At 35.0% G+C, this 24,077-nt stretch overlaps 2 protein-coding genes and 2 long non-coding RNA genes across 6 annotated transcripts; all 4 read left to right on the top strand.

Annotated features, from left to right (window-relative positions):
- The first annotated feature begins 2,309 nt into the window (after positions 1-2,309).
- On the top strand, positions 2,310-7,051 carry LOC126597097 (plant UBX domain-containing protein 7-like). 3 transcript variants are annotated; one of them, XM_050263868.1, is made up of 11 exons: positions 2,310-2,427; positions 2,542-2,661; positions 2,859-2,983; positions 3,067-3,189; positions 3,809-3,962; positions 4,317-4,394; positions 4,501-4,569; positions 5,294-5,437; positions 5,580-5,676; positions 6,134-6,399; positions 6,498-7,051. In XM_050263868.1, exons 2-11 carry the CDS (start codon positions 2,560-2,562, stop codon positions 6,660-6,662), a joined length of 1,323 nt encoding a protein of 440 aa, XP_050119825.1. In that variant the 5' UTR covers positions 2,310-2,427; positions 2,542-2,559; the 3' UTR covers positions 6,663-7,051. The 3 variants fall into 3 exon arrangements, with proteins under 3 accessions (XP_050119825.1, XP_050119824.1, XP_050119823.1); XM_050263867.1 differs by having other exon boundaries at positions 6,128-6,399; XM_050263866.1 differs by having other exon boundaries at positions 6,119-6,399.
- A 1,429-nt stretch (positions 7,052-8,480) lies between these two features.
- LOC126597102 (defensin Ec-AMP-D2-like) lies at positions 8,481-9,261 on the top strand. The gene is made up of 2 exons (XM_050263873.1): positions 8,481-8,636; positions 8,753-9,261. The coding sequence occupies exons 1-2, from the start codon at positions 8,576-8,578 to the stop codon at positions 8,923-8,925; spliced, it is 234 nt and encodes a 77-aa protein (XP_050119830.1). The 5' UTR covers positions 8,481-8,575; the 3' UTR covers positions 8,926-9,261.
- Positions 9,262-9,945: 684 nt separating this feature from the next.
- Positions 9,946-12,900, top strand: LOC126597105 (uncharacterized). Its single transcript, XR_007614139.1, has 2 exons — positions 9,946-10,523; positions 10,645-12,900. It is a non-coding gene; the product is annotated as an uncharacterized LOC126597105 (long non-coding RNA).
- A 4,751-nt stretch (positions 12,901-17,651) lies between these two features.
- LOC126597104 (uncharacterized) lies at positions 17,652-21,099 on the top strand. The gene is made up of 2 exons (XR_007614138.1): positions 17,652-17,815; positions 20,902-21,099. It is a non-coding gene; the product is annotated as an uncharacterized LOC126597104 (long non-coding RNA).
- The last annotated feature ends 2,978 nt before the right edge of the window (positions 21,100-24,077 follow it).

Here is a 24,077-nt window from a genome sequence, read left to right as displayed (position 1 = left end):
CAATGTTGGAGAGATTTGTTTCGGATCCTGCCAAGTATCAAGTACATATATAGCACAGTGTACGTAATTAGTTAGCAAATTGTTCCCATAAGATGAATATAAATCTACACACCCCAAAGTTAGGCGAATTGGACACATATGGTGAAAAAGTGCCTAAAACCCAAATAATTAAAGATAACAGGTCCATTAAGCATGCATATATAGTGGTAGCCATTGTCGTTTTTCCAACTTTCTTAGACATTTTCCAATTATTTTCCTGTGAGAAAGCTCCATCCATGGCAAAGGTTGTTCGACACGCGTTCTTGAAGAGCACGAGTCTCCTACTTTTGAAAAAAAATTAGATTGGGTGGGACAAACTAATTAATTTGGTTTAAAAGCACGCGACCTTTAATTAAATGAAATAAAAAGGACCTAGATTATATTTTTTATATAATCTGTGATTAAAGAATTTGCAAAGAAGCAAAAGGTTGAATAATATATGGTTAAGTATTAATTTTTTTGGTTTAGTGGTGCCCCTTTTTTCTTTACTAGATGTAGGTAGCTCTAGCTAGCAAACCTCACATGAGATTAAATAATACATTTTGACATCTTTAATATGTTAAGGACTAATTACACACTAAACACAGTTACATTAGAAAGTCATTTTACTTGGTGTATGTGATTTCCAAATTCCTTTAACAGCATTTTGATAGTGACTTCACAAACGTGAACTATTTATTTTGATTTCAAAATCTCAGTGTTCTGTTGCTTCTACCGCCGTTGTTATAGACGTATACTTGTTGCGCTTGTGCTTGTACTTGTGACGATTGTATAGGAGTTTCTCTGAAATGTTTGTTTATCTTCAGATCAATGTTGTTAAAAAATGTACTGCCATATAAACTTGACAATTTCTTACACGATTCATTGACTCGATACAAAAACAATAGAAAATAACAGGTTTTCGGGTCAACCTGTTAACGAGCTAGGTTGTTATTGAGTCACTTGTTAAGAATCCATTAATGAGTCGGGTTCTTATCGAATCACCCATTAAGAACCCAATAAGGTATAGTTTGCAAGATTCAAACATTAGAAGTGACAATTTCTTACATAACCATTAATCTGAGATGAATCGACACGATTTGTTAACAAATAGGATATTTATCGGGTCATCTGTTAAGAACTCATTAAGATAATGAGTTTAACATAACACAACCCCTTAATATAAGAAGTATGATACGAAAACGACAAACACATCCCGTTTACCAAACCTACTTATATGAAAACCTTTGTAATCGTTTTTGATCATCCGATAAAAAACTAATAAGCATGCACATTGAAACGAGTGGTTGTGGTTAAAAGCCAAAAGGATGAATTAGGCATTGACAAACACTTGGGCACACCAATACAAATGCATAAGATTGGTTCGGAGTAAATCTACATACCTAGGAGCACTTGACCTTTCGCCAGTACGGGAAACGTACTATTGGATCAAATCACCATTAATTGGACGGTGAAAATTTTGTGCGCTCATGTCACAACATCCCATCCACACATCACCATTACTTACATTAAAGAAAAACTAAGGAAAAGAACTTGAAAACTTTGAGTTTTAACGATAATGACAAAATAAATGGTAAAGTGAATAGTACTAGGATTGACTTTTTAGTGTAAAAATGTAATTTTTCGTTAAAATAAACAGTACATGGAGCTTTTCGTTAAAGTTCCCTTAACTTTTCTAGGATATAGCCTAAATATTTTGTTTTGCTCTCTAAAACTTATGCATGACATGTTTACAGTTTACTAATTCGTAGTTAGAAAAAAATGAAAGGAACTTTAACGAAAAGCTCATGGTATTGTTCACTTTAACGAAAAACCATATTTTTACACTAAAAAGTCAATCATGGTACAATTCACTTTACCCTTTATTTTGTTCTTATTATTAAAACTTAAAGTTTTCAAACTTTTTTCATTAGTTTTCCTAAAAATAAACCTTTTGAGGGGTTGATTACAAGAATCAAAATATCACCCCTACCTAGTGTCCAATTTGTCCAAAATAAGGACTTTGAAGTCATGATATTGTGTGAATCATAGTCGTGTTTTCACTCTCATATGGTAAACACTCAAGTAATACTCATGTACAAACCCACTGTTTTTGAGTTCAACTCTTCATCAAGACCATTAGTCAGTATCTAACTTTGGGCCTCGTCTCAGATACCACTGACTGTCCAAACCGATGAGCCCACAATTCTCCTGGACTACCCAAAGAACACCCTTCAAGTTCGGCTATATCTACACAAATACCGCTGCCAAGTCTGTCTAAATTACAATTTTCCGATAAAAATAAAAATGAAAGTTGCCTATTTATTAAAAAAAATAATAATAAAATAGAAAAACAAAATCTCAGAAGAACAAATTCCATTGTCAAAATCCCAAGGTTTTCCTAAATCGGTACGTTTCGTGTTGCTCACAACCGTAGAATTTCCAAATGAAAATTTAAAATCCAGTTGCTATCGAAGCAAGTAAAGATGGAAATTTGAATCCTGTTGTTGTGGTTGTTTGTAGAGCGAGCAAGCGGGAGAGATGGAGGGTGTGATGTCAGCAAATGACCAGCAGAGCCTGGTGTCTTCGTTTTTGGAGATCGCCGTCGGACAGACCGCCGATACTGCCCGGCAGTTTCTGCAGGTAACTTTCAATCTCTCATTTAGTACCCAAAACGCATCGCATTGATCTTTTTGTGTGTTGGGGGTTGTGGTTTTGCTCTTTGGGAAAAGGAAAGTGAGTTAGATTAGTAGATTTGGGTGCTCATTTGATTGAAAGGTGATGACTTTAGACTTTGTACAATGCGTGGATGTTGAAAGCTTCAAATTTTATGTAAACAGGCCACTGGGTGGAAGCTTGAGGAAGCAATTCAGCTATTTTATGTGGGTAATGAAGCTGGGATAATGGCCGAGGCGGCGCCACTACCGACTGAAAATATTGATCGGTTGGCCGATCAAGCTTCTGGGTATTTCATATTCTTTAGTTGTTTATGTCTTTTTGGTGTGTTTTTTTTTTGTTTTTTCTTGTTTGACATTGGGTTTGTGGCAGTGTAAATGAAAATGTGGCACTTCCTGGTGCGAATGAGAATGTGGGACAATTCAGTGAGGATGAGGTGCGCGCACCTATGCCTGTTATAAGGGACGTTCTTTATGACGATATGGCACTCTATGGGTATGTTTTATCACTCCATTTCTAGCTTTGTCTTGTGAACTATTAAGCTTTTCACTTAATTTTGGTTGGTTGTAGTTGTATTACTTCTTCTGTTGCAAGGCTTCTTAAGTGGATGGTATATTTGATATTATAGTGGAAGTGATCTGTCGTCTTTAAATTCAAGATCTTTGAACTGTGATTTGCATCTACTCAACAACTGTATTAATGCATTATGGTTATACTTGTTAGGCATTGCATTATGTGTTATGGGAAGTCACATGGTATTTCATTGTTCTTTCTTCATTCTTTTAGCGATTGGCATGCCATGTGGGAATATGGAGTTTGAGAAATGAAACGTGGCCAGGACTGTAACTAATTGTTCATTTCATTTTAATTGAAGAGCTTTGTGTACCGTGTTTCAGATATTTTTAGAACTTTCCTATTACTTTTGTGCAATTAATTTCCTTTCTATTTTCTCGACAACCTACAAGGTAGCATAGATTGTGGAATATGTTTTAGTTTCTTTATCATTTCTTAATTCACTTTTCATTTGTGTACTCAAGTCAGATGGTGACGTACAATCGTGATTTTTTCTATTAAACGGTGTCGTTTATTTTTTATTTTTTTCATTCTCATATAGAGCACCAAGGGCTAGATTGTCACAACATGAACAGGGTCCTGGGGTATGGGAATCAGACCAAGGTGCTACATCCTCAGAAAATGCTACTCAAGAGAATCTTGCATCCTTATATCGTCCTCCATTTAAGATACTGTTCCAGGGTTCCTTTGAAAAGGTAGGGTCTTCTGATGTTATGTTAATTTTTTAGTAGTGTGTATGTTGTAGAAGTTGAACTTGAATGGTATATTCAGTATTGGTGTTGCAGGTTGCTGGGAAGGGCTTTGTGGGAGTATCCCTTATTTTTTAGGCTCTTCCTTTGATCTTATTTGAATAAATTACATATATCAGATACGATCATATTTTTGCAGCTGTAACCCTCTTTTCAAAGCCTTTCTGATTTGTTCTACCAAATTATAAGCATAGAAAGAATCCAAATTCATAAAGGGACATGTTGAGTGAATTATTATCATTTAGCATTTCATAACTGTTGATGGAACATAATTTAATTTAATTTTTTTAACTAATGCAGGCAAAAAGTGCTGCTTCTGTCCAGGACAAATGGCTACTGGTGAACTTGCAATCCACTAAAGAGTTCAGCTCGCATATGGTAGTGTTTGCTCTCTAGTTTATTTTATTTTGGTTTTTTGGTTTTTTGGTTTCGTTGTTCTATGCATGTGGGTTCACTTTTGGCATGTGTGTGTTTCTTTGTGAAGCTTAATCGAGATACCTGGGCCAATGAAGCTGTCTCTCAAACCATTATTACTAATTTTATCTTCTGGCAGGTTAGTTCCATGCTTTAGTTATTCTTTCTTCGTATTAAATAAAATTCAAATTTTGTTTTCAGGCTGTTCTATTATATTTACATTCGCAATACAAGTGCACGGCTGATGGTCTTTAATTTTGAGAAGTCCTTTTTACTTATTTTGGGCTTATTTTTCCTACATACTTTATTCTATGGTTATAATGGGAGGCTGTTGATACATATGCACGTTTACTCAATATATACCGTTTAATATATATTTATATGCATTAGTGTGGTTTTGTTTTTAAAAGAAATAAAGTCAACATGTATGTGACTGGATGTTATTACATATAAATTACCATGCTCCCTTTGTAGCATGGTAAAAGCAAGTAAGTTTTGCCCAAGGCAGCCTTGATGGTTTCAATTTTTGTTAGGATTATATTATGTTGTTGTCTTTGAACCAAAAGTTTGACTGAGGTTGACCTTTAGAACAATAGTCTTAGGATCTCTTATTGGAACTTAGACTTACGGAGGAGATTATGTATAAATTTGTTTTTGTTTCGTTGTATCTCATGATCTCATCTTGACCATACCTTTGAGGTACTGTTAATTGTGTCTCAAGTTTGATTAATTGTATCTTTGTGAGGGTTTTGCCTCCTAATTGTTTAACAGACATGTGCATGAACTTTTGCATCATCTTTATGATTCTGACAAAATTAATTGTTTTTGTGTTTCACCCATATAATGTTGGTTTGAAAATTCAGACCTATGATGATACAACTGAAGGCAAGAAGGTTTGCACATACTACAAGTTGGAATCTATGCCTGTAGTGCTCCTTATTGACCCAATTACTGGACAAAAAATGCGTTCATGGAATGGAATGGTTCACCCAGATCGTTTTCTAGAGGTAATTGTCATGGTACACATTGTATTTTCACAGTTGAGTATTAAGTTCTATCTTGTTCATGTGCCTAAGAAACCGTTTCATACTGTGGTCAAATTTTACTTTGAAGTTAAGTTTTGGTATGAAACCATCCTTGCCACTGTAGGATCTACTACTCTTCTTGGATAGTGGCCCCAGGGATCATCATGTAACTTTGTCCAATAAACGCCCAAGAGAAACTGCTCATCCACAAAAAACTAAAGGTATGTTTGGGATTCTTAATAACTTCTGCTCCACTACATTGCAGTGAACTTTTTTATTCATGGAGCCTGTTGTGCTTCGATTATTTTCCAAATTACAGCTCATGTTTTATCACTTGGTTGAACCTTTTGAATGGATCACTTCCTTGTTCCAACTTAACAAAGTGGGCTTGGGGGTGTGGGAGAAGTAAGGAAAAAGAATCCCTGTGTGAAGGGTGATATGAACTCAAAGTTGATATACACAGAAGAAACCAAGATCAGTGTGTGCTTTTACTCCCGTAGTGGAAGTGATTTCAGTAAATTCTTGAACCTGACTGCTATTATTGCTAAGTTCTTAAGCCTTGACAATACCATATTGACTTGGTAGCAGCAGATTGATTTGTATTTTGGATATATTTTCCTTTCCCCTTTTCTTTTCTTATACGAACTGCATGTATGACTTCAGATGCTTCAGTTGCAGAGGAAACTAATGAAGAAGATGAGGAAATGCAGCGCGCATTGGCAGCTTCCATGGAAGGCATGAAGGAGACCAGTGGAACAATATCCAAAGACAAAGATGAAATCATCACTGACAAGGAGGAAGAAACTAGCTCAATCAAGATGCCTACATACCCACCTTTGCCTGAAGAACCCAAGGGTGACCGGAACCTCCTATGCAGAGTTGGAGTCCGTCTTCCAGACGGTCGCAGGGTCCAGCGGAACTTCCTTCGTATTGATCCAATTCAGGTGAGAAGTGAGGGAATTTTGGATTTTTATGCAGAAAGTTGATATTATGCTTGACCTCCCTTCCTATGATTGGTAAATTTGAACTGTTTGTTTTGCAGCTGTTGTGGTCATTCTGCTATTCTCAACTAAAGGAAGCCGAGGCAAGGCCATTTCAGTTGACACAGGCAATCCCAGGAGCTTCAAAGAATCTGGATTATGATTGTCAATCTACTTTTGAAGAATCGGGTCTGGCCAACTCTATGGTCTCGGTTACTTGGGAATGAATGGACAAATTCATGCTCGGTAGGCTGCCTTATGATTCTCCCAACTGTTACGATTGTGCCTGATGAAGAATTTTCGGGTTGTCATTTTGTTTATACTTTTGTTTTCAGGACCTACTAGGTAGGTCTTGTTTCCTGGATGGGGGGAGTTGGGGATACAGATTTTTCTGTGTGCTATTTATTATGTATATACTCATGCAAGGGCATGCTACCTATCTACACTCCACACTTGTTTATGCCTAAGCGCTTCTCTAGAAAGCACTTGTGCTTGTAAGCGCATTTGTTAGAAACACTTTTTATTACCAGTTGAAGTGCTTCCCAAAAGCACTGGTAATTTTAAACCAGATGATATAAGCAATTTTCTCACGGAATGGACCGTGGACTATGATCAATGCCCCTTTCCTATTACCTTCCAATTATTTTCCCCCAAACCTAAATAAGAAATGAACTTGAACTGGAGTATGGTTGTATGTATTAAAAAGGAAAAGAAAGCAGATAATTGGTTAAAGGAGTTAACCATTTCAACAGTAACTACATGCAAGTAATTCAAAAAGTTTGAAAACTCGGTGCCGACACAACGAAAACATTTTTGAGTAAACTGTGCTTTTACTATGAATTATTATTCGAGATAAAATTGACCTTTTAAAATAATTTTCTGGTAAATTAATTCTTTGAATGATTTGAATTTAGCTAATTAAACCTTTCACCGTGAAATTCGATGTAATTTCATTTATTTTGCCATGAAATATTGACACGTGACCAGAATGTGATTTAGTCTTGAAGATAACATTGTGCCACTACATCTTATGGTAAAGTAGATGAAATTTCATCGAATTTGAGGATGAGGGATTAATTGGCAAGTTTCAAATAATTTAGGTGGTTAACTAATCAAAAAAATAGTTCAGTGGGTCAACTTCTACAAGAGTAATAGTTTATAGGGTCAAACGACAATGTATATAATATTTTTCGTGTAGTAAGGGTTCCATCACATGGGAAGAAAGCTGCACTATATCTTTTTTTCGTGAGACAGATGCGTATCTATTTCGTTTTGGTTACTTTACATCATTGCTACGATATATCTTTTCTTTTAAAAGCTAGATTTGGTGGTGTTTGTCGAAACTCCCCTTCACATTATTTCTATATTTTCGTGTCAATGTTGTTTTCCTTGTTAATTAGAGGACAAGGAGAATGCCTACCTGCATATAAAAGATGGATGACAGTCCTTAGTTTCCAAGCTGGGTGGTTTTTCTGAAACTGACCTTGTTCAATTAGTCTAATAATTGAATATTCTTTAAGCTTTCTGCTTAATTTTCTAACCTCATTTCGATGGGTTGGGATAGTGTGACTATAAAGTGTGAACAACAAGTGCATTTTTGCTCACCGCCTTCAAGTGGTGGTAATGTTCAGCACTCTATTTATTACTATAGACGAGTTTAAATTTTAAATTTGGTGGGCAAAAAATATTCCCATGAACAAAGTGATCATTCCACGTGTCCTTTTTATAAATGATTTGCCAGATTAATTCTTCAATAATCTTTGAATTTAAAGAGATCGATTCCGATACAGTGAAGTAAAGTGGAGTGGCGAAGAAAAGAAGACGTTTGACAGCTCAATAGAGCTTGGATTGTCGACATGATATGTGGACAAGAAGCACATAGACAGACAATGAAATCACTGTTTCAACTTTCAACACTAGTGCGCCCTCACTCGCAATGACTCATTCATACAGAACACTATATTTTAATTAGTAACCTTTAATTTTCTCGTGTTGTTCTCAATGGCATGGCACCGATCTGGTACTGGTAGCTCTCTATATAAGGACTTGCATGTTGACTAATCTTTACATCAACTGCAGGTCTCTCTCTTCCTCCCCCTGAGTCCTCTTACATACAAAAAATCAAAATTCATATAGAAAGATGGAGCGGTCCATGCGTTTATTTTCAACTGCCTTCCTCTTCCTTCTTTTGGTGGCTACCGGTAACATAAATTTACATATTCTCCCATAGCTAACTTGCTTCGTGTTAATATTGTAATTGCTGCCCAAGAAAATATACAGATCACTCATATATGTTTGGAATGTATATAATTGGCAGGGATGATGGGACCAATGGTTGCAGAGGGTAGGACCTGTGACTCTCAGAGCCACCGGTTCAAGGGAAGCTGCGTGAGTAAAAGTAACTGTGCAACTGTTTGCCAGACTGAGGGCTTCCGTGGAGGCCATTGTCGTGGCTTTCGCCGCAGATGCTTCTGCACTAAACATTGTTAATTAATTAGCTACTAATTAACAAGGAGAGGGAATCAAGATATATATATGTGTGACATGTGAGGGAATTAAGATTAATAATCGCTTAATTATCTTTCCGTGCATGAATACCTACGTACGTACATGCATGCTTGTGTGCTACTAGAATAAATTAATAACACAATATTTCACAGTTGGTTTATTATTTTTCTTGTGTTCTTGTTTGTTAAGTACCACCTGCGTGAGCCGTTTTGTAATTTCGTATATATAGTTAGGGTTTATCTTATGTAAGCTTTCATTTTTCTCAACAATGTCTTTGTAATACACTACCTTTTGCGATGCAATAAATGTTCTTCTCAACCATTGTACTTTAGCGATTGGTCTTTTTAATTGAGATATGGTGCCACATTCATGTAGATGCAAGGACATTAGTTTGACCTTATTATATAAGAACGAGCAAAGGTCATTTGTCTGCCACATGATCTCTATAGGGATGAAATTAGAAAAAAGGTTAATTTTACGTGTTCCCACAAAGCTTTTATACTAATTCTACATGCTTCGAAATTTTATAATTAAAATAATGTACAACCTGTACCTTAAAATATTGTTATTGTTTCCGAATAATGTGAAATGATCAAAATACCCTTCATTGAGTGTCTTGAGTAATTATTGACCCTTGAGCTTAAATATCAACTTCTCATATTTTCTTAGTTTCTTAAAGGGGTGTACTATCCACATACCCTATTTTACTTCTATCACACCTTTGATAATTTCTGTCCGTTGATCTTCTTCAATTCATCTGATCCGAATGTCGAAAATTAAAAAAATGTGTGAGCAGTAAAATGTAATGTGTGGATATCATATCCCTTCTTAAATTGTTCTCGTACTCACAATTGTGTAGGCAAAGATGTAATTAAAATCGTAGTCTCGAATGTTAAAATGTAAAATTTAAAGTAATGGAGGGCACTTTTGTGAATTCACTTAGGAAATTATTAAGTGGGATTTAACCCACTGTCGGTCCCTCTCTTTCCCCTCATTTTCAATCACCCTCCTCTCTACGCTCAATCTCTATGCAACTCACCCTGACTCTCTCTAACTCACCCACAACCACCATTCCCCTTTAAATAATCTAACCCCAAACTACCATTTTTTGCATCCTCGTGACATGAGGATCACGATGACGCCCTTGCATGTGTGATCGGTGGCTGGGAGAGGACTGAACTGAAGAACCCAGGAGCTCCGAGTTCCTATTCTAACTCAGGGGAGGTTCCTAGCTCCATTCCTCATGAACTTGATTGATTCTGTGTTCTGTGGTGTGGTTTGGTGAAATTAGAATTCGAATGAAGGGTTTTTAACCCCTGCCATCCTCTGTGCATCCATGTCCAGTTCCGGCGACGAACTCCGGTGAGAACCGTTGAGTTCGAAGCCAGATGGGGGTGCTTTTCCTGTTGGGTTGAGTTGTTGTAATCTGGGAAGGAAGTAATGAGGTTCTGAGTTAAATTCTGGTGGTTCTAAACCCTGCATGGACCCTGTTGGTTTTCCAGAATCCGGTGAGTACATTCGAAGAAAATCTGGCGAATCCGAGGTGGATTCGAACTCCATTCTACCTGAAATCTTTAAAGGTAAGCTCTTGCACGTTTTAGGAGTGGTTTTATACTAAATTTGGGTTGATGACTCGAAAACGAGTTAAATCCGAGCTTGGTGACAATCTGGGCTTTTCTGCAATTTCCGGTGAGGTTCCAGCGCAAGCAAGCGACGGTCAATGGCGGTCGTCGTTAGACTTGACGGCTACAGTGGTGACGCCCTTAGATTTAACGGCATTATCCTTCCAAGTCAGGTATATTCCGTTTCCCTGAGTCAAACTTCCCGACGACCGGCGCGTGGCGCCTGCGACGACAGGTACGACGTCGGTGCTAAAATCAATTCACAATATTGAGACTGCAAAGTTTCTACTTTCACCAATGTGAGATTTTTTACCTTTACATTCTCACATGCCTCCATGTCGAATTTTTAAGCCAAATACGTGAACAACACGAACTAGGAAACGATACACGTGTGGACATTGAGTTTCACACATGAATCAACGTAAAAGTTGAAGTTTTACCATAAAACCAATTGGTAATATAGAAACTTCTTGTAAGAGTCCTTACAAGATTTCTTCTTTAACGACTCTTTACCTTCACATTCTCCAAAAAAGGTTGACAGTGAAAAACAATTCACTGCTGCAAGAACTGATCTCACCCATTCATTTGAGCACAGAAATCTGCATGGCTCCTATCGTTTCTCTTTCTTTCATTTTCTTCGTTTATTTGAAGGCTTCTCCCTCTAATATCAATAATATTACTATGCATGGCACATGGACTTTTGTTATCTTCTCCAGACTCTCCAGTCTATAAAAAGGCTGCTGGGTTACAATTACAGATAAATAGAAATTAAGATGGAGCGTTCTATGCGTCTTCTCCCAACTGTAATCATAATGATGAAGAAAAAAGAATCAAGGATCCAAGTCAAGAAGAGATCAAGGGTCAAACTAGTGTCACTTGTCAATAGATGAGATAGGTAGTTATATGAAGTTGTGAGTTATTAGAAGAGCAGTTATAAAAGTTGTTATAAGCAGGTGAGAATATAATCCAATAGTAAAGCTTTCATTACAACCTTTGTAAGTACGATAGTTATATATATAAACTACCATTGTAAAAATTACTTGACAATTAAGAAAAGCAATTAATTTCATAAACTCTCGAGCCCTCTCTCTTTTCTCTCTGTGTATTTTCTGAAACAAATCCTTCACCATTCATCAAGCTTTCTTCAATCTTAATACCAACTGCCTTCGTCTTCCTGTTGCTTTTGGTGGCCACCGGTAATATTTGTTCTCCCTCGATCTTGTTAATTAACTTCATCATTAATATAGTCTATTACGATTTTAACCAAGCATACTAACCATATATGTTTGGAATAACTGCTTAAAGGGACGATGGTTGCAGAGGGTAGGACCTGCGAGTCTCAGAGTAACCCCTTCAAGGGGACTTGCGTGAGTAAAAGTAACTCTGTTGCTGTTTGCCAAATTGAGGGCTTCCCTGGAGTCCAGTGTTGTGGCCTATGCCGTAGATTCTTTTGCACTAGACATTGTTAATTTGCTAATTAAATAAATTAGTTAAGCTAGTGATGAGCTTATCACATAATTACCAGTGCGTGCATGGATGTACGTACTTTGGGACTAGGGTGGCACTAGCTAAAATAAATTAATGACCCAACTCACAGTCAGGCTGTTAATATCGTATCCTTGTTATAGTTCTTGATGTTCTTGTTTGTTAAGTACCACCGTCGTGAGTTACTTTGTAATGTCGTACTAGTTTTATATTTGTCAACAAATTTAAGTCTTTGTAATACCCTACGTAATACGATTAATCATCATTTCTGCAGTGATTTTATTTTATCATTCATTTTATTAGGCTTAACCGAGTTAGCTAAAACAACGTACCTAAAGCAACGTAATCTTCCTCTACACTAAACGTGCAAATCCTGATCTATATAATTTAGATTAATTTGGTATAGACAGACTAAAATTTATGTGAAAAACAATTATATTGTGATAAGAACTATGGTCTTTTATGTGAGATATATATGCCACTTTATTTACATATAAAAATGTGAATAATATGTCAGATGTGCTTAAAACCCAAACATTCTTTTAAAAGCAAAAGTTAAATGTGTTTGAAAAGAAACCCTAACGTGCATAGAAAAATGTATGGCAGAGGGCGTAGTCAGCAAAAATAGGAATTTGGTTTATGGTGTCTCTTAAGTTAGAAATTTCAACTTTTTATTTTAGGTATGGATACCTCTCTTTACGGAGATCGATCCTCTATAACATGTCCTAGTTCCCTTTATAATAAGCCTTGCATGGTTATTGTTCTTTGCATTAGCGTCTGAGATCTGTCATACACACAAGCACGCACGCACAAACACACAGATCAAAGCACACACTCATATACACACAAATTCAAATGGAGCGTTCAATGCGTCTTGTTTCAGCCTCCTTCGTTCTTGTCTTGCTTTTGGTCGCTACTGGTAATTATGCCTCTTTTTAATAATTAATTTTTTATGATGTTTTGAATAAAGCATCTCATTCAACAACAAAAAATGATCTTCAGAGATGGGGACAATGGGTGTTGAGGCAAGGAGCAAGTCAAGCAAGGTAGTTGAGGAAAGGACCTGCGAGGCTGCAAGCGGCAAGTTCAAGGGGTTGTGCTTTTCGTCTAACAACTGTAAACACACTTGCAAAAGAGAGCAATTCACCGGAGGCAAATGTCGTGGCTTCCGCCGTAGGTGCATGTGCAACAAAAAGTGCTAATTAATTTGTTAAAAAGAAATGTAATCTGTGTAGGGACTGTGTTTGTGTAATGAGATGGATTGATATAACCCTGTATTTACAGGGTTGCTTTTGCTAATAAATTGAATGACCCTACATGGATCATTATTCTTATGTCCTGTGTAGTGTTTTCACCATGTCTTACGTATTTTTAATCGTCTATTATCCTGTATGTTTTTCTTTAGGGTTATTATTAATACTCTTGATAATCATCACATACTCTTCTTTCGTTTTATTGACTTTTAATTAAGAATAATGCACGATAATTATCGTGAAATGTTAATAACGATTCTTTTTTTCTTTCCGTTTTGACAAGGCATTTGTTGAAAATATTTCACTTAGTGTATTTGTATTCAACACATTACTTTAATTTGTATCACAGTCACATTGTACTTTTTTATCCACACCTTCTATTGTATTAAGATCTTCTGACTTTTAAACCAGTAATAATATATGTAAGACAAGGTGAGGTTGATGCACAAGAAAAAATTAAGAAAAGGTACGAAGTTGCTTATGCGACTTTTAAACAAAGAATTAATTGTTTATTTTTATTTTATTTTAGAAGAAATAGTCCTTTAAGATAAAAATTTCTTGATAACATTTTAAAATACTCTCCCACAATTTTTTTCTTAGATCATCTCCAAAGGAGATGCCAAATTTTAAACACAAAATTTAAATTTGAAGGCTTATGTGGCACATTGATCTTTTTATAAATTTTGTTCTCTAACCGATATGTTAAATTTAAACTATTATTTACTTTTTATAGTTGTAATTAGTATTTTAAAACAAAAGATAACTATTAAAATTATAAAAAGTATTTATTAATTACTAAAAATAGATTTGAAGTTTGACAACAACTTCCTCTGCTGCTTTTCATATCATGCCACATAGGAATTGACATTTCGGTTGGAAAACACTAGTGATATCTTTTATTATTGTTATTGCTGATGTGGACTTGCTCTTAAAACACTATCATATTTTTCTTTCACCTTTCTGCATACTATGTGTAGTATGGCCAACGATGGATTTATAGGACTTCGTCCCAGGGTATTGCTATAGTATGAATTTATAAGAACTTACCTCAAATAATGATTCTATAAGACTTCGTCCCTGGGTATTGCTATAGTATGAATTTATAAGACTTCATCCCTGGTATTCATCATTTCCTCAATGATTCTATTTTAACACTCAATTTATTAGGCTTAGCCAAGTTAGCTAAAGCAACATAATCTTTCTGTACCCAAATGTGCAAATCCTGATCTATATAATTTAGATTAATTTGGTACAAACAGACTAAAACTTTTGTAAAAAACAATTATATTGTTACAAGAATTATGGTCCTTTATGTGAGATATATATATATGTATGTATGTATATCGCTTCATTTACAAATAAAAATGTGAAGCAAAAGTTAAAAGTGCTTGAAAAAGAAACCCTAATGTGCATAGAAAAATGTATGGCGGGGAACTTAGTCAACAAAAATAGGAATTTGGTTTATGGTGACTTTTAAGTTGGAAATTTCAACTTTATATTTCGACTCTGGAACTGACTCACTTTACTGATACTGGTCCTCTTTAATCTACAGTGGATCCCTATATAATAAGCCTTCCTTTGGTTATTATTCTTTGCATCAGCGTCTAAGATCTCTCTTATCAAACACAAGCACACACACAGAAACACACGGATCAAGCACACACTCACATACACACATATTCAAGTGGAGCATTCAACGCGTCTTGTTTCAGCCGCTTTCATTCTTGTCTTGCTTTTGGCCGCTACCGGTAATTATACCTCTTTTTAATAATTAATTTTTTATGATGTTTCGAATAAAGCATCTTATTCAACAAAAAAATTTGATCTTTAGAGATGGGGCCAATGAGTGTTGAGGTTAGGACTGAGTCAAGCAAGGCAGTTGAGGGAAAGATTTGCGAGGTTCCTAGCACGTTGTTCAAGGGGTTGTGCTTTTCCTCTAACAATTGTAAACACACTTGCAAAAAGGAGCAATTCACCAGAGGGAAATGTAGTGGCTTGACCTGTACATGCATGTGCACCAAAAAGTGCTAATTAATTTGTTAAAAAGAAATGTAATATGTGTAGAGACCATGTTTGTGTAATGCGATGGATTGATATGGCCTTGTATTCACATGATTGCTTTTGCTAATAAATTGAATGACCCTACATTGATCATTATTCATATGTCTAGTGTAGTGTTTTCACCACGCCCTATGTACTTTTAATCGCCTATCATGTATGTTTTTCTTCAGGGTTATTATTAACATTCCAAATAGTCACCACAGACTCTACTTTCATTTATTGACTTTCAATTAAGAAAGAGTGATAGATAATTATCGCCAAATGCTAATAACAATATATTTTTTTCCGTTTTGAAAAGGCATTTTTGTTGAAAAATTTCACGTAGTGTACTTGGATTCAACACATTTCTTTAATTTGTGTCACAAAGACTATTTAAGTAGCATTGTCGATTTTAGATGTATTTTTTTATCGACACCTTCGGTTGTATTAAGTTCTTTGACTTTTAAACTAGTAGTAATATATCTAAGACAAGGTGAGGTTGATGCACAAGAAAAAAAAATTAGAAAAAGGTTCGAAATTGCTTAAGCAACTTTTAAGCAAAGACTTCATCGTTTTTTTTTAATTTTTTTAGAAGAAATAGTCCTTAAAGATTAATATTTTCTTCATAACATTTTAAAAGACTTTTTCCACATTTTTTTCTTTCTTACAACACTTTCATATTTTCTCTCGCTTTTCTGCATGGTATGTGTAATATTGCCAAGAACGGAGCCACCTTGGCCCAAGGAGCTGATGCCCAAACTTCGTTTTTTGTGAATTTTTTTACATATATTGCATATTATAATTTCACTTCATAGAGTATTTTCGGCTATGAAATTTCTAAATGATCAAATGATAAATCGTAAGAAAATTAATGGATGAATGATAACATGATTATTTTTATAGGAATAGATATTTGATGATATTGGTAATGAAATTGTTATGCAACGCTTTCAAAACTTAAAAATGCGTTGTGAGATATTGCACTATGTTGTATGAAATATTTTATGATTTATTATATGTGCTTTGTTAGTTAATTCTTAAGCTTTTTAATTTATGACTTTATTTTTAGGATGTCCTAAGTCAAATCGATCTCAAACTTCGTCTCTCATGTATTGCTATAGTATGACTTTATAAGAGCTTATATATATATATATCAATAGTCATTCTAAGTTACCCTAAGTTCGAAATCTTAAGTGTAAACTTGTTATATATACATAAAAAGCGTTCCATGCGTTTTCTCCCAACTATCTGCTATATATATTATTCCGTTTATAACCATGCATAGTAACCTTATTTTGTTTGGAATAATTGTTCAAAGGGACAACAATTGCTGAGGGTAGGACTTGCGAGTCTTGGAGTAACCACTTCACTGGTGGCTGGTTCTTGGGCTTACGCCGCAGATGCTTTTGCACAACAAAATGGTGAATTAGCTAATTAATTAAGCTAGTGATGAGCTGATCACTTATCACTATCACTTAATTATTAGTGGTGCATAGATGCACGTAATTTGGTGCTAGTGTGGAACTAGTTGGAATAACTTACTGTTGGGTGATTAATTGACATCGTATCTCTGTTATGGTTTTTTATGTTCATGTTCGTTAAGTATCACTGCTAGTGTGGAACTAGTTGGAATAACTCACTGTTGGGTGATTAATTGACATCGTATCTTTGTTATGGTTTTTTATGTTCATGTTTGTTAAGTATCACCGTTGTGGGTTACTTTGTACAATACGTCATACTGCGTAACTTCTTATTTGTCAACAAATTTAAGTCTTTGTAATGCCCTACGAAATACAATTAATCATCATTTCCTTAGGGTTCTACTTTAGCATCCATTTTTATTAGGCTTAGCCACGTTACCTAAAGCAACGTAATCTTCGTCTACACCTAATGTGCAAATCCTGATCTATATAATTTAGATTAATTTGGTACAGACAAACTAAAACTTGTGTAAAAAACAATTATATTGTTATAAGAAATATGGACTTTTATGTGAGATACACACACACACACACACACACACGCACCACTTCATTTACATATAAAAATTTGAATAATAAGTCAAATGTGCTTATAACCCAACTATTCTTTTAAAAGCAAAAGTTAAATGTGCTTGAAAAAGAAACCCTAGTATGCATAGAAAAATGTATGGCGGAGAACTTAGTCATCAAAATTAGAAATTTTGTTTATGGTGCCTCTTAAGTTGGAAATTTCAACTTTGTATTTTGGGTATGGAGCTACCTTGCTTTACGGAGACCGATCCTTTTTAATATGGGCTAGACCCCTGTATAAAAAGCCTTCCATGGTTATTGTTCTTTGCATCAGCGGCTAAGATCTCTCTTATCACAATCAAGCACACACACAGAAACACACGGATCAAGCACATACTCACATACACGCAGATTCAAATGGAGCGTTCAATGCGTCTTGTTTCAGCCGTTTGCGTTCTTGTTCTACTTTTGGCCGCTACCGGTAATTATACCCCTTTATTATCATTAATTTTTTATGATGTTTCGAATAAAGCATCTTATTCAACAACAAAATTTTGATCATTAGAGATGGGGCCAATAAGTGTTGAGGCAAGGACTGAGTCAAACAAGGCAGTTGAGGGAAAAATTTGCGAGGTTCCGAGCACCTTGTTCAAGGGGTTGTGCTTTTCCTCTAACAACTGTAAACACACCTGCAGAAAGGAGCAATTCACCAGAGGCAAATGTAGTGGCTTGACCCGTACATGCATGTGCACCAAAAAGTGTTAATTAATTAGTTAAAAAGAAATGTAATCTCTGTAGAAACCGTGCTTGTGTAATGTGATGGATTGATATGACCCTGTATCCACATGGTTGCTTTTGCTAATAAATTGAATGACCCTGCATAGATCATTATTCATATGTCTAGTGTAGTGTTTTCACTGCACCTTACGTACTTTTAATCGCCTATTATCCTATATGCTTTTCGTTAGGGTTATTATTAACATTCCAGATAGTCACCATGAACTCTTCTTTCGTTTATTGACTTTCAATTAAGAAAGAGTGATAGATAATTATCGTCAAATGCTAATAACAATTTATTTTTTTTCCGTTTTGACAAGGCATTTTATTGAAAATTTTCACTTAGTGTACTTGGATTCAACGCATTACTTTAATTTGTGTTACAAAGATTATTTAAGTCGCATTGTCGATTTCAGACGTACTTTTCTATCCACACCTTCTGTTGTATTATGTTCTTTTGACTTTTAAACCAGTAGTAATATATGTAAGACAAGGTGAGGTTGATGCACAAGAAAAAAAAAAGGAAAAGGTTCGAAATTGGTTAAGCAACTTTTAAGCAAAGACTTATTAATTGTTTATTTTTATTTTATTTTATTTTAGAAGAAATTGTCCTTAAGGATTGATATTTTCTTGATAACACTTTAAAAGACTCTTCCACATTTTTTTTCTTAAAATACTTTCATATTTTTCTCTCACTTTTAAAATACTTTCGTATTTTTCTCACTTTTCTACATAGTATGTGTGGTATTGCCAACATATGAGCCACCTTAGGCCCAACGGGCTGATGCCCTAATTCAGTTATTTATGAAAAAATTGTACATATTGCATATTATAATTTCACGTGATAAAGTATTTTCGGAAATTTTTAAAGTATCAATTAAGAAATCATAAGAAAATTAATAGATGAATGAAAACACGGTTATTTTTATAGGAACAAATATTTGATGGTATTGGTAATTAAATTATTAAGCAACGCTCAAAACTTAGAAATGCGTTGTGAGATATTATAATATGATGTATGACATATTTTATGGATTAATATATGTGCATTGTTAGTTAATTCTTACTTTTTAATTATGACTTTATTTTTTAGGATGTCCCAATTCATATAGAACTCAGATTTCGTCCCTGATGTATTGCTATGGTATGAATTTATAAGAGCTTATATATATAACGATATATATCAATGGTGTCATTCTAAGTTGCCCTAAGTTCGAAATCTTATATGTAAACTTGTTATATATACATAAAAAGCGTTCCATGCGTTTTCTCCCAACTATCTGCTTCTTCCTGCTGCTTTTGGTCGCCGGCGGTAGTATTTCTTCTTGCTCGATCTTGTTAACTTACTTCATCGTTAATATATATATATTATTCCGATTATAAGCATGCATAGTAACCTTATTTTGTTTGGAATAATTGTTTAAAGGGACGAAAGTTGTTGAGGGTAGGACCTGCGAATCTCAAAGTAACCGCTTCCCTGGAAATTGCATGAGTAAAAGTAACTTTGCAGTTGTTTGCCAAACTAAAGGCTTCACTGGTAGCTGGTTCTTGGGTTTACGTCGCAGATGCTTGTGCCTAAAAATAGTTAAATAGCTAATTAACTAAGCTAGTGATGAGCTGATCACTTATCGCTTAATAAGTAATGGGGTGCATGGACGCATGTACTTTAGTGCTAGTGTGTAACTAGCTGGAATAATTCATTGTCGGGTTGTTAATTAATATCGTATCTCTGTTATGGTTTTTAATGTTCTTATTAGTTAAGTATCGCCGTCGTGAGTTACTTTGTCTAGTATGTCGTACTGCGTAACTACTTATTTGTCAACAAATTTAAGTCTTTGTAATGCCCTACGAAATACAATTAATCATCATTTCCTAGAGGTTCTACTTTAATATTCATTTTTATTAGGGAACTTTAACGAAAATATCCCGGTACTGTTTACTTTAACGAAAAATAAACTACATTTTTACACTAAAAAGTCAATTATGTACTATTCACCTTACCCTTTATTTTGTCATTATCATTAAAACTCAAAGTTTTCAAGCCATTTTTATTAGTTTTCCTTTTTTATTAGGCTTAGCCATGTTACCTAAAACAACGTAATCTTCGTCTACACCTAATGTGCAAATCCTGATCTATATAATTTAGATTAATTTGGTACAGACAGACCAAAACTTGTGTAAAAAACATACAAATATGGTCTTTTATGTGAGATATATATATATATATATGTATGTATGTATGTATGTATGTATGTATGTATGCCGCTTCATTTACATATAAAAATGTGAATAATAAGTCAAATGTGCTTAACCCAAATATTCTTTTAAAAGCAAAAGTTAAATGTGCTTGAAGAAGAAACCTTAATATGTATAGAAAAATGTATGGCGGAGAACTTAGTCATCAAAAATAGAAATTTTGTTTATGGTGCCTCTTAAGTTGGAAATTTCAACTTTGTATTTTGGATATGGAGCTACCTCGCTTTATGGAGACAGATCCTCTTTAATATGCGCTAGACCCCTATATAAAAAGCCTTCCATGGTTATTTTTTTTTCTATCAGCGTCTAAGATCTCTCTTATCACACACAAGCACACACACAGAAACACGTGGATCAAGCACATACTTACATACACGCAGATTCAAATGGAGCGTTCAATGCGTCTTGTTTCAGCCGCCTTCGTTGTTGTTATGCTTTTGGCCACAACCGGTAATTATACCTCTTTTTAATAATTAAATTTTTATGATGTTTTGAATAAAGCATCTTATTCAACAAAAAATATTTGATCATTAGAGATGGGGCCAATGAGTGTTGAGGCAAGGACTGAGTCAAGCAAGGCAGTTGAGGGAAAGATTTGTGAGGTTCCGAGCACCTTGTTCAAGGGGTTGTGTTTTTCCTCTAACAACTGTAAACACACCTGCAGAAAGGAGCAATTCACCAGAGGCAAATGTAGTGGCTTGACCCGTACATGCATGTGCACCAAAAAGTGTTAATTAATTAGTTAAAAAGAAATGTAATCTCTGTAGAGACCGTGCTTGTGTAATGCTATGAATTGATTTGACCCTGTATCCACATGGTTGCTTTTGCTAATAAATTGAATGACCCTGCATGGATCATTATTCATATGTCTAGTGTAGTGTTTTAACCGCGCCTTATGTACTTTTAATCGCCTACTATCGCCTATTATCTGTTAGAGATAATGTACACATAGGATTGTGACACTTGTCAACAGATTAAGAGAGTTAGTTATAGTTGTTAAGAATATGCAAATGTAAGTAGGGTGTAGTATATATACTCTTATAGTGTAATAGCTTGGTGATTAAGAAAAGAAATAGAAATATCTTTCTCTCTCTATAAATCTCTTTCTCTGACTTCTCTCTCTAAGATTACCGTCTGTGGTTTCCTTCTTCTTAGTTTACATGGTATCAGAACATACTCTTCTTTCGTTTATTGACTTTCAATAAAGAAAGAGTGATGGATAATTATAGTCAAATGCTAATAACAATTTTTTTTTTCCATTTTGACAAGGCATTTTGTTTAAAATTTTCACTTAGTGTACTTAGATTCAACACATTACTTTAATTTGTGTCACAAAGATTATTTAAGTCGCATGAATTGTCGATTTCAGATGTACTTTTCTATCCACACGTTCTGTTGTATTATATTCTTTTGACTTTTAAACCAGTAGTAATATATGTAAAACAAGGTGAGGTTGATGCACGGGAAAACAAAAATTAGGAAAAGGTTCGAAATTGCTTAAGCAACTTTTTAGCAAAGACTTAATTGTTTATTTTTATTTTATTTTATTTTAGAGGAAATTGTCCTTAAGGATTGATATTTTCTTGGTAACATTTTAAAAGACTCTTCCATATTTTTTTTTCCTAAAGCACTTTAATATTTTTCCCTCACTTTTCTGCATAGTATGTGCAGTATTGCCAGGAACGGAGCCACCTTGGGCCCAAGGGGCTGATGCAATAATTGTATATATTGCATATTATAATTTCACATAATAGAACATTTTCGGTTATGAAATTTCTAAATGATCAATTGAGAGATTGTAAAAACATTGGTGGATGAATGATAACATTGTAATTTTTATAGGAACAAATATTTGATGGTATTGGTAATAAAATTGTTATGCAATGCTTTCAAAACTTAAAAATGCGTTGTGTGATATTGCAATTCTTAAGCTTTTTAATGTATGACTATTTTTTAGGATGTCCCAATTCATATGGATCTCAGACTTCATCCCTGATATATTGCTATTGTTTGAATTTATAAGAGCTTATATATATATATATATATATATATATATCAATGGTGTCATTCTAAGTTACCCTAAGTTCGAAATCTTAAGTGTAAACTAGTTATATACACATAAAGAGCGTTCCATGCGTTTTCTCCCAACTATTTGCTTCTACCTGCTACTTTTGGTTGCAAGTAATAACCATAGTAGTTGGTTAGTCGGTTATACAGTTGAAATAGTTGGTTAGACAGTTGTAAGGTTGTTAAGTAGGATTGGGTTGTTAGAAAGATAAAAGAATATAAGAAGGGTAGTATTGTACTTTTGTAACTGTTAGTTTTCTCTACATAAACGAAATGTGTAAGGCATTTGGGTGGATCTTTTCATCTTCCAAAACATATATTGAAGAGTTCATCATTCTCTGTAGCTTCTTTCTTTCTCTAGTTTTCACAAGCTATTCTTTTCTTTCTCTTTGTTAATATGGTATCAGAGCCGGTGTGCGTTAGTCACTGATTGTGATCCTGGTGTGCTCCGCTGCTGTTCATTGCTTCATTGGGGGTTCGGTTTGGTGGTTGTTCGTTGCTTCATTGGTGTGCGATTGGAGCAAGATTGGTTTTCTGTTCGATTCCGGCTCAGGTGGTTTCTGATTTTTTAGCTTATTCAGTTTAAGCAGAGTAATGATTTGATAGAGTTGGGTTCTTTTGTTGATTTGTATATGTTGATTTGCTGCGATAATTAGAAAGCATTGTTTTTGCTGGAAGTGTCATTCTTTCATGCGTTCAAGAAGGTGTCATTCCTTCTAAGTCAAGAAGTTTTGCTGGAAGTGTCATTCTTTCATGCGTTCAAGAAGGTGTCATTCCTTCTAAGTCAAGAAGTTGTGTGTTCAAGAAAGTGTTAGTCTTTCTTCTCAGAGTGTCAGTCTCTGTGCATAATCTCAATTGGTAATTCGTTGTTATTACTTGAAGATAATCATGGGTAGTCCAACTTTTAAAGTCGATGGAATTCTGGGTATGCTTACTATCAAACTAAGAGATGATAATTTTGCCAAATGGGCATTTCAATTTCAGTCTGTTTTGAGGGGGTATAAATTGTTTGGTCATTTCGATGGCACAACTGTATGTCCATCAAAGTATGTGGTTAATCCAGAAGCTGGGGTTACAAAGGAGATTACTGAGGCGTTTATGGATTGGGAGTCTACAGATATGGCGTTGCTTAGTTTACTTCTTGCCACTTTAACTGATGATGCGATGGAGTATGTTCTTGGGTGTAGGACTGCTCATGAGGCGTGGGTCAATTTGGTTGATAGATATGCATCTGTTTCTAAGTCTCGGGTCAACCATCTCAAAACTGAGTTACATACCATTCAAAAAGGGTCTGATACAATTGATAAGTATCTCTTGAAGTTGAAAGGTATTAGGGATCAACTCACTGCTGCAGGTGAATCTGTATCTGACAATGATGTCATAATTGCTGGGCTTGCTGGGTTGCCAAAGGAATATGGGACTATTCGTACAGTCATTTTGGCCAGAGAGTCATCTATTTCCTTAAAAGAATTTCGAGCACAATTATTGGGGGCAGAAAGGGAGATTGAAGGAGAGATTAATGCTTTGTCTCAGAATTTGTCTGCGTTATATGTTCAAGGTTCGAGTTTAAGCACTGGTTCAAGTTCCGCTTCATCTTCCAATTCTCAGGCTCATAATCACATTCCTGCCAGTACTGCGGGAAC

Source organism: Malus sylvestris, chromosome 13 (assembly GCF_916048215.2).
Source record: "Malus sylvestris chromosome 13, drMalSylv7.2, whole genome shotgun sequence".
Taxonomy (NCBI): Eukaryota; Viridiplantae; Streptophyta; class Magnoliopsida; order Rosales; family Rosaceae; genus Malus; species Malus sylvestris.
The sequence above is the reverse complement of the archived record's forward strand: the minus strand, read 5'-3'. Positions and strand labels throughout refer to the sequence as shown.